Here is an 11656-nt window from a genome sequence, read left to right on the forward strand (position 1 = left end):
TAAATTAAAAAATATAATTTAAACATTGTTTTTAACTTTTCTATATTTTTTATATTTTTCACTTTTATTTATCGACTACAACTATAAATTACTATAATGATTGACAAATGATGAAAGTGTAGACTTAAAAAAGTATAGACTTTCGGTGAAACTAAATATAAAAAATGGAAATATATCCTATAATCCTGAACACGTAGACAACTTTATTCTAATTCTACATATAGATATAACATATCCTACTTCTATAATATAATTTTCACTAATTTTTAATTTTAATTCTAATTTATACTTTAAACTTAAGTTTCACTAATTGGTAACTTTTCATTTAAAAATCTCACTTTCTCATGTCACAATTCTGAAGGCTGATGAATCATTTCTTATGTCAAAAAAAAGATTCATCATTAAATAAAAATATGGTTTTAATTTGTTAATTGATAAAATTTTAAATAATTGAAATAAGTCAACAACTTGTAACTTCAAAATTGTGTCAAATTCACTTATAGACTTAAATAAAAATTCATTTCCTTAAATTATTGCGATGAAAATCAACTAGTGCGATATATAATTTTCATTATCACTCATATGTACACGGATACATAACAATCATGTCACGATCACATAATATTTTCTACATTTTTTAATTATGAAGATCGATATTTCTACAGTGTTTTTGTTTTCTGCTCATACTTTCTTCATTCAATAAGATATGTCAAAAATAGGAAGATCTTTTCTTTAATCGATATGGGTTTTGTTCAAAACTATCTGTAATAGCAGAACTATATTTCTTCATTTCAAAATTAGTTTATTCTTGACAAAAATCATTTGTAAGACTTTTATTTTGAGATGAAGAAATACTATATGAATAACATCTAGAAAATACTGTATACTGTATAGTGTCCCATTCATATATTTTTTATAAAATTCAATTATTTGCAACTAAATATTATTACAAAACTAGGTTTTACTCTTTGGAATTTTAAAACGACTTGAATGGATACTTTTGCTTTTTTTAATTACACGGAAAAAATTATTTTTGCATACAAAAATGTAGGAATGTGGATGATAGAATATTTTTTTGATCCAAAGTAACTAACTGTTCTTCTCTTTATTAATAAAAATTCAGCTTTATCGTTCAAGTAAATTTTCTTGGATGAAAATAATGTTGTATCTTCCACATTTATACCATTATTTTTTTTATTCGATCATAATTTTTTTCCGTAAACTAAGCGTATTTTCATTTTGTCTCGAAAATGAAAATAAACTTGACATTTTTTATGCTCCATGCCAACTGTCAAGTCCTAATAACAATTTTGACTAATTTTTGTAAAAAAATATGTAGCTACTGAAATTCAAATACAATCAAAAATTATCGAAATTAAAGTTTGTCAATATGAATTGTAGTCAAGTTTGACATATTTAAATAGCGTCAAGTCTTTCACTAGTTTTCATTGAAATAGTACTAGCTAATATTCAAATGAACTCAATTATTTAGTGAAATACTTTTTCTTATTTCCAGAAAATCCATAAATTACGTAACAAATTTTTGGCCACCTTTTCACCCCTTCCAACGAAGTTATTTAAAGCCCCTACCCCCCACCACCTACGTTACTTAATTTTTCTAAATATTTCCTGCAATATCTTAACAATTCCAATTAGTTCATAACTACCCAATAAACTTGAATCAATAAATCATTCGAAGTTATTAACATGAAAATTAAATTAAATAAAAAATAGTATGGAAAAAGCACCAAAAAAATACTTTTTACGAGAATCAAAACAAATAAAAAGCTATGTCATCCAGCAGAAAAATATCTGTAGAAACTTCATCCTTTACAATTTTTAAACCAAATTTTAGTAAGTACATTATGATTATTAAATTATTTAATATTTTATATGTTTCTAAAGTTTATTTTTTTAATTTTCTTTAAGGGTTTCAATTCAATAGTCGAATTTTCAACAAAAGAATTCATTTTTTAACCAAAAGAGATGAATTTTCAACTAATGATTTGAGTTTAAAGCCAAAAAGTCAGATAATTTGGAAAGCGTTTGACAGAATAGTAATAATTTTTAATCAATGCGGCAAATTTTCAACAAAAAATACTCAAATTCAATCAAAAAAGCTTGTTTTTTCAGCCTAATGCTCGAATTTTTAACAAAAAAGTTAGGTTTTCGATCAAAGTAAATCGCTTTAAAAAAAAGTTGATTTTTTAACCAAATCGTTGAATTTAACCAATTAGTGGAATTTTCAAAATAAAAAGGATAAATTTTTAACCAGGCGGTCGGATTTTCCTCGAGAATAAGAAAAACAATAAAAAAAAAAACAAGGTTTTCAAGAAAACAAAATGAGATTAAACATTATGAGCATGCTTTTTTACGAATTTATCTAAGAATCAATTAAGCTGTCTTAACTTTTTTTCCTATTTCGCTTTGTTTTCGAAAAAACTGGGTATTTCTAGTGTTTTAAATTAAAGATTGATCGCTTTAAACCTTTGGATTAAAAAAAAAAGAATTTCTAATATAAAGAGACGATCACAAAACATAAATTAAAAACTGTTGTATTTTTAGATAAATAATTGATTTTAAAACCAAAGAACAGGAATTTTTTAGAAGACAGCTGAATTTTTAAGCCGAATAGACAAATATGCAACAAAACAGTTCAATTTCAAACTCAAAGAGATAACTTTTTGACAAAGCATTTTAATCCTCAACAAAAGAATTAAATTTCCAACAAGATAGTTGAATTTAACAAATTAGATGAATAAAAGATAAACTTCCGACCGTATGGTCAAATTTTTAAATAAAAAGGCTTAAATTTAACCAGAAACAGTTGCATTTTGAACAAAAAAGTTGAATTTCCACAAAGAAAGAAGAATTTCCAAGCAAGAAAGGTTACTTATTTTACAAAAAAAAAAATTTAAATGATGTTTCTTTAGTTGAAGATTCAGGTGATATTTCTTTCTGATAAATTTTTAATCCAGAAGGACGCTTTTAAAAAAATAGGTAATTTTTTAACGAAATAGTCGAATGTTTAAACCAAAAAGACGAAGTTTCCAGAAGGCAGTTGAATTGTCGACAAAAAAATTAGACTTAAACCATAAAACGTTGTATTTTCAGTAAAATGATTAATTTTAAAAGCAGTCTGACTTTCGACCAGAAATGATTACTTTTCAACAAAAGAGTTGAGTTTTGAATAAAAAAATTAAATTCTCACAAAATAGTAGAATTTTGAACCAAAAAGAAATAGGTTTCAACCAAAAATAGGTAGACTTTTTTTAATGGTTTCTTGTAATTCAGTTTGAATTTATTAAAAAAAATGAGAAAAAAAAGGAATTCTTTATAAAGCCAAACCCCCTTCCCCCACAAAATCTCTTACGTAATTTATGGATGGCCCCTTGAATTAGACATCTACTTTCGACCATTTATTTTGGTTACCAAAAAAAACAAGTCAAATTTTATAAATTCAGATTCAAAATGAAGATAGGAGTTTTTCACTGAACATGGAACTAGGGTGACCATCTGTCCATACTTTTTCGGGTTTGTCCGGTTTTCTCGAAGTGGGATTTTTCTTGTTTTATTTAAAAAAAATGGAATCTGATTGATACATAATGGTTTTCTTTAAATTTGATACGAAATTCAAACCAAAAAAGCGTTAAGAAATTGAGGATTGTTTTAGAATCTTTCTTTTCTGACACTATTTTCCAAAATGGATTACATTTTTTTTACTCCTATTATTTATCATCGCGTTCTAACAAAGTAGAAAGAACTCTTCATCTTTTCGGTTTTCCTACAATCCGAAAATCAGCTATGGTCACCCTACATCAGTAATGCATTCGAGACGATTTCGAGATTTTCTTGGAATGTGTTCGGATGAAATCAAAACGTCATTTCGATCTAGAATCTCAAATAAAAAATTTAGATATTCACGGCTCGAGATTCCGAATTTTTGTAGAGATTCTCGATCTCCATTAATAGTTTATTTCACTTAAACTTGTGACAAGAAAATCTCGAATTTTCTCGAAATCGTCCCGAATGCAAAACTAAATGGAATGTTAGATTTTTGTTTGAAATCTCATTCTATTTTTTCTCCTCTGGTTCTTTCTCAATAGTGACATTGTGTTTATCATCTTGAATTTTGTCTTCAAAGACATCAGGAGGATTCGTGATAGCATTCTCTTCGTTTTTGGAATAACCTGTCTTATCCTGGATTTTCTTTTCCTCCGGTTCGGAAATCTTCTCGATCTTGTCAAGGTTCTTTACGTTGTTGAGGGCCTCAATGTCCTTGGAAGTAGACTTTGCGCTTTCGATTTTCATTTGATCTTCAGCAGAGTAAGAGTAAGCCTTGTTGTCGTAGCCCGAGGCGATCTTTTCTTTGTCTTGATTCTGTTTCTGTTTCTTCTCTTTCAAGCCGATTTCCACCGATCCATTCTCGAGATCGCTCTTCGTCTTCTTCGGTTCTTTCTTGACGATGTCGTTGCCCTCGACTTGAGGACGCTTCTTCAGATAAAAGACGTTGAACATACAGTACATCAATCCTGTCAGTAGTGAAGCTGCCGCGAATATCTGATATGTCGAACGTGTACCCACTGCCTTCATCAGAAAACCTCCGATAAGACTTCCGCAACTTTTTCCTGAAATCACCAAATTTGGGTCATCATCTTATTGGGTCATGTTTGCAGTTTTTTTTTTACTTACTTTATAAATTTATTTACTGAACTAAATTCACTTTTATTTACAACTTTGACAAATTTGACAAACATTCATTAAGCAAAAAACAAGATTTTACAGGACTAGGGTTAGCCACTAGAAAATTTAATGTACACCAGAATTCCAAATAATTCGAAACAATTTTAAAAGTAAAGAAAGAATTCCAAACAATACAAAGTAGTACAAAATAATTCGTAAGAATTCAAAAGATTTCAAAAGAATTCAAACTAGCCTAACCTAACAAAATGCTCACATCTTGCACATCCCGGTATTTTGGATATAAAATAAAATAAGATTCGGTACATCAGAATTCAGAAAAAAAGAGCTTTGGCGGCCCATGCGGTAAACTCCAGAGGAAAAGATGTTCTATGTACTTGAAACCGTTGATTTGGTGGTTCGGAACCCACCTTAAACTGTAGATCAACCTCCTACCACCAAGAAAAATGTAAACCATTAGGGGAAAAAGAAACTTCCATTCCAGAACTCATACAAATTTGAAAGAATTCAAATGATTTTAGAAGAATTTAAAAGAATGAAAAAAACATCGAAGGGATTTAAACGAGCTAAACATAAAAAAAATTTCACATAAAATAGGTTGCACATCCCCTTATTTTAAGCTTATAATAACAAAATTCGGTAGACCACAATGCAAAAGAATTCTAAAGAATTCAAAAAAAATTTTTAAACTTCAAAAGAATTTTAACGCGCCTAGCCTAGACAAACTTTGACATAAAATACTTTGTACATATCAGTTTTCAGGACTAAAATTAAACAACTTAGTACACCAGAATTTAAAATATTTCCAAATTTTTAAAAAAATTTTAAGCAATGTGAAAGACTAAAACAAAGTTTAAAAGAATTTAGAAGAAAACGAATAATTGACAAAATTTCAAACAATTTAAAAAATCTCAAATGAAATTAAAAAAACTTCAGAGAATTAAATTCGTCTGTTCTAAAGAAATGTTTAAATAAAAGGGCTTGCACATCCCGATATCTTAAATTTAAAATGAAAAAATCGATAGAATTCAAAAGAATTCTAATTTTTTTAATTTAAAAGAATATAAATCATTCAAAATAATCTATATGAATTCAAAAGAATTAAAAAGAATTAAAATACATCTAGCTTTAACTAATTTTAATCTAAAAGGGCTTGCACATCGCGCTATTTGTAGCCTAAAATAGAAAACTTCCCACACTAAAATTAAAAAAAAAAAATATATATTTTAAAAATTTCAAAAGAATGCAGAAGATATTTAAAAAAAATTTAATTCAAAAGGCCTTCAAATGAATTAAAAATACTTTAAGAAAAAATTTTAAACATTAGAGCTTTCACATACTAGTATCTTGAACCTAAATGCAAAAGATTTCTAAATAATGAAATGGAATTCAAAAAACTTCAGAAGAATTAAAAAATTTTTAAACGTGCCTAGCCTGAACTAAGAATTTTAAATATTAAAGAATCCAAAAGAATTCAAGAGAATTCAAAGGGAAAGAAAGAAATACTAAACAATTTGAAGGAATTCAAAACACTTCAAGAGAACTGACAACAATGTAAACAAGTTTAAAAGAATTCAAAAGACTTCAATGAAATTTAAGAGAATTCAAAACATATCAATAGACTTTAGAATAATATAAAAGATTCACAACGTATCTACTTAACAAATTCTCACAGAAAGGGCTTGCACATCCCTGTATTTCAAGCTTAAAATGATAAAATACGGTAAACCAGAATTTCAGAGAATTACAACATTTCAAAAGAATTTTAAAGAATTTAAAAAAATTCAAAAGCATTTAAAAGAATTCAAGAGACTTCATAAAAATTGAAGACTTTAAAAGAGTTATAAAGAATTCAAAATAAATTAAAATACTTCAAATTTGTTTGGGCTCTTTTTGAAATAACTCGGTTTTTTATTTTTTCCTAAAATTTTGTATCATTGTTCTATAAGAACCCGTGGAAAGTGATGCTTTATTGGCTGAAACTTTCATTTTTCATTTTACAATAAAATCTAAGTTATCAATATCCTACGATAACCTGTCACATTTGAAAATTCTGTGAATAGGTGCAAAACCTTATTTTGGAGCATTAAACACGTAAGATAGTGAAAAAAGAAATTAAATTGTGTAAAATTATATGCAATTAAAACAAATTAAACGTTTTATCTACAATAGTTTATGAAACATAACCTTAAGAAATCAATTTTTATTTTTGTTTTTAATATTTCCATTTAGATTTTTTGTGCAGTGTCTATTTTCTAATAGGACATTATTTTTCAAGTTTACTTACTAAAAAACAATCAAATTTGTCCGACCTAATTCAAACTTGCTGCGATATTGCATAGTTATTTGTGGGAAACAAATTTTGTAAGTAGGATAAATGTTGATCGAGGGGACGAGGGTAATATATTTTTTTTTTACTTTTTTCGATATCGTCTATTTCGTAGATTTTTAATTCTTTTAATGACCATAAGCATTTTTGGAAAAATAAATGTTTGGCCTTCAAAAATATAAGTCGACAAAAAATTGGACTTGTTTGGGAAAAAAACACATTTTGTCATTTCTTTATCTCAAACTAAGGCTTAGGTTTCCCTCTTGAAGATCTTCGAGGTTAAACATTTTATTTTATTAATTTTTATTTCTTATTTATGAAAATAAGCGATGAATGGTTTTTGAAAATATGCCATCTGTTTTGGTGATTTAAAACACTTTATACCAATAACAAATTTTTTCTCTGGTACACTAACGATAGGATTTTTCATGCCCTTTTTTTAATTTATTTTTATTTTCTGACATTTTGTTAGGGCTGAACAGACAGTTTCATTTCTTTTTTGTTGAAAAACCTTGAAATTAAAAAGTAGAATTTTAATTTTATCTTAACGGCTTTTAATGTCAAGAATCTAAAAGAAAGAAACCCAAGCTTTCTTTATGGCCCAACATTTTCTTTAAGAGTGCCCTTCTATTAGGAAAACTAAAATTTATTTCTAACGTTTATTTTTTAAGGTAACATATTAATTTTTTTAAATATGATTTCGTTCAAAAAAAGGACATTTCTACCATCAAACCTCTGGTAGAAAATGTTTTCTTTAATAATATTAAAATAGTCCAAAACCGCCAAACCTGAAGGTAAATTCTCGAAAACCACTCAAAGCTCATTTTTATAAATAAAACAATCCCACTTTTTAAGCTCAACGTTGTCAAGGGACAACCTGAGCTTTCTGATCAGGTAATAAAATGTACAAAATGTGCCTTTGTTTACAAGACCGTGACTACGGGTACTAAAATTTTGTAACAAATAGCCTGATTTTTTTATGCGCGTAGACACTTCCTTTTTCAAAAAAGATAAATTTATTTTTGATCTTCATTTTTCAAGCTATAATATTTATTTTTTCAAAAAATAGTTACGATCAATGGAAAGCGCGTGATGAATCATGTCAAAAATTTACTGGACAACCATTTTTTTTATCGCCATTAGAATAGTTAAAAATCGTTGCAATAGACGATATTCACGATTTCATCCAATTTTCGCCTTTTGTTTTTTAAATTTGCAAATAAATATACACGCTCGATTTTCTATTATGACTATTTTAGACTCTTAATGCTCAATTTTTGCACCTATTTCCAGCATTTTCAAAGACGTCAAAATTGCGTACGATGTTGAAAACTTGAATCTTATTTTAAAATTAAAAATAAAAAGGAATACAATTGAAAAGAAACAAAAATAAAATTGTTTAAAAAATAAAAAATGAAATAAATATGTATTATTGAAAAACATGAAATTCTTAGCATAATTCGCGAAAACATAAGAAAGTAACTAGGATGTGTAAGCCCTTTCAGGCAAAAATAGGTTTATGCTAGGCGTGCAAAAAATTTGAAAAGATTTTAAAAGAATTTCAATAAATTCAAAAGAATTGATTCGACTTTAGAGGCAGCTGTTCACTTAAATTCTTCAGTAGTTATAACTACTCAAGTCCATATAAATATTGCTGAAACAATGCTATCCACTCTCGATCTTGGAAAATATGCATGAATTCAATCTCAACATTTATATTTTTTAACTAGTAGTTATAAAACCATTATTACTACAATATCACTATACAATGTCACTAAAATGTGACTGAAAAAATATTGCCTGTAGGAGATTAGTCAGAAGATATCTAGTCATCATACCAAGAATAATCTAAACTATTTTGTTTTCTACATAAAGATGAGCCACTTCGATTATGAAATCAGATAAACTTTTAAAATATAGAATAATTAAGATAGTGAGAAAAATATGTTAATTTTTTTATGACTAAATTCCTATTTTCCTTACCAACTCCATAGTAAATTCCACCGAGCAAGCCCTGAACAGAGCTATCAGTGGCTGTTGTTGATAATTTGGCGGCATACGTTACAGCTGCTGTAAAAGCGAGTCCAGACGTCACAGATTCGAGAGCTTCAAAAATGAGGCACAGCCAGGGGTTGTAAATTAACGAGTATCCTGAAGTGATCAATAATTTGGCATTATAGTTTTTAAATGTTTTTATAATCGAAGCTAATTGAATTTTTTATAGATTTAATTTTTAGAACAAAATGTAAATATAGACACTTACCTACTAGCCTAATTGCGTAAAAAATAAATCCAATGAAGAGCACATTCGCGTGACCAAGTTTCGCAATTATTGGCCCTGATAAAACCAATAAAGGAAGACCAGCAAGTCCACTGACTGTTATCGTGACACCCATGAGCGACTGTGATGCTCCCAAATCTTGCAGGAACCAAAAGAGGAAAGACTCAATGTATCCCCAGGCAGTTCCTAAAATAAAAAATAATTATAATTCTATACAAATTAATACATAAGTCGCTTAGGATTTATTATTAAAATCCAATTATTAAAAAGCGCATGGCGCAGTTTATTTATTAATTCTTGAATCATGTCGAAATTAGTTTAAACAATTTGAAACTATTGTTATCGAGAAACCCATGTTCGTGATTACATGAATTTTTTTTTGCAATTTAAAAAACCACTTTGTCCAAAGAACATGAGACCTATGCCACGGTAGAAATATTGTTTCTATCTAATTTTTTCTCTGTAAGGAATTGAGAATGACCCCCAACGCAAATTTATCAAAAATAGCCCCTATCATAAAAAACTATCTTACAGAATAAATACGAAATAAACGTAAAAGTGAGTACATCAGAATTGAAGACTTATTTTAGGCTCTTGAACGCCCCCAAATCAATTTTCCAAAACCAACCCTTAACATAAAAAACTACTTCTTAGTAAAAAGGGCTAATAAAGTGCACTGAATATGCACTAATCATTAAAATGAGTACATCCGAATTTAAGGCACATTTTAGGCTCTCCCTCGTTTTAAAAATAAAATTTCCAAAACCATCCTAAACATTAAAAAAATACGCTTCACACGAAAGTGAAGATAAAGTGCACTAAATATGCTCTAGTCATAAAAGTAGTTAAATCAGAATTGAAGGCATATTTCAGACTCTCCTGTGTCACCAAAAACAATTTGTCAAAACCACCCCTTAACACTGGAAAACTACCCCTTTACCAAAAGTGCTGATAACGTGCAAGAAAAAGTATTTTATCAGATTGTAATATTTTATATCCCACAGAAAACATCAAACCCTTTCCCAAAAACCACCTGCAAAACTCGAAAACCACCCTGTAAAGGAATATGACATTAAACTAAGAATAAAGTACATCAGCAGTGTTTGATTTTCTCGGACCGTGGCTAAACATTGTATGCCCTATTCCGGAATTAAGGGCTCAATTAGGACTCATTTAATATCCAAAATCCAAAATTTGGACTCTGTATTTTTCAAAAAAATGCATGGCACATCTATCTTTACATAAAGCTAGCAGTACCATGGTAGAAATATTAGTGATATCACATTTTTTCTTCCACAGAAAATGAGAGCTCATTTAAGGCTCTTGTATGACCCTCAGCGCAATTTTTCAAAAACAACCCCAATCATTAAAAAACTATCCTAAAGATAAATACGCACTAATCTTAAAAGTAAATACATCAGAATTGAAGGCCCATTTTAGGCTCTCAAACGCCTCCAAAATCAATTTTCTAAAACCATCTTTTAATATTAAAAACTACCCTTTACCCAAAAGTGCTGATAATCTTCAAGAAAAAGTATTTTACCAGTTTGTAATATTCTCTAGCCATCAGAAAACAGCAAACTCTTTTCCAAAAACGACCCCTCATACTTGAAAATTACCCTGTAAAGGAATGCGCCATTAAACTGAGGATATAGTAGATCAGCAGTGTTTGATTTTCTCGGACCGTGCCTAAACATTGTGTGACCTATGCCATAATTGATGGCTCTTAAACGCCCCCAAAATCAATTTTCCATAACCATCTCATAAAATTGGAAAACTACTCCTCACACAAAATTACTAATCAAGTGCAAGATAAAGTATTGAATCAGTTTGGAATATTGTCTAGCTTATCTAAAACATCAAACATTTTTTCCAAAAACCACCGTTAACACTCAAAAACAGTGATTTAGGGATACAGCTTCCGCTTTCAAAAATAAAAAATAATAGTTTTAAATATACGTTACTTTCGCTGATTTGATTTTTTAGCATTTTTCTGTTCAAACTCAAAAATTTTATCCGTTTAGATATGGATAGTACTAGGCAGTCTGGTAAGTCCCTGAAAAATGAAACACGGAGACGTTTTTTTGGCCAAAGTCGGTTTTATTTTTCAACATACTCTCCTTTTAGGTCGATACAGCGAGTCCAACGATTTTCTAACTTTTTGATACCGTCCGAAAAGTACTCGATCGGAAGGTCTCCGAAATACGTCTTAGTTTCAGCTATGAGCTCCTCATTTGAGTAACAACGCTTACCGGTGAGCCATCTCTTCAGGTTAGGGCACAAGTAATAGTCGCTGGGGGCCAGGTCTGGTGAATACGGTGGCTGAGGAACCAATTCGAAGCCGA

General features: G+C 29.0%; 1 protein-coding gene across 2 annotated transcripts in view; it reads right to left on the reverse strand.

The window, feature by feature from the left end:
• Window positions 1-2990: 2990 nt before the first annotated feature.
• Window positions 2991-11656, reverse strand: part of LOC117168332 — an 89888-nt gene continuing 81222 nt past the window's right edge. For both annotated transcript variants that reach the window (XM_033353909.1, XM_033353910.1), the window contains 3 exons: window positions 9294-9497; window positions 9014-9181; window positions 2991-4628 (listed from right to left, as the gene is read on the reverse strand). In XM_033353909.1, coding sequence (XP_033209800.1) covers window positions 4075-4628; window positions 9014-9181; window positions 9294-9497 — 926 coding nt within the window. In that variant the 3' untranslated portion in view covers window positions 2991-4074. The remainder of the gene's footprint in view (window positions 4629-9013; window positions 9182-9293; window positions 9498-11656) is intronic.

This window comes from Belonocnema kinseyi, chromosome 2 (genome assembly GCF_010883055.1).
Source record: "Belonocnema kinseyi isolate 2016_QV_RU_SX_M_011 chromosome 2, B_treatae_v1, whole genome shotgun sequence".
Lineage (NCBI taxonomy): Eukaryota > Metazoa > Arthropoda > Insecta > Hymenoptera > Cynipidae > Belonocnema > Belonocnema kinseyi.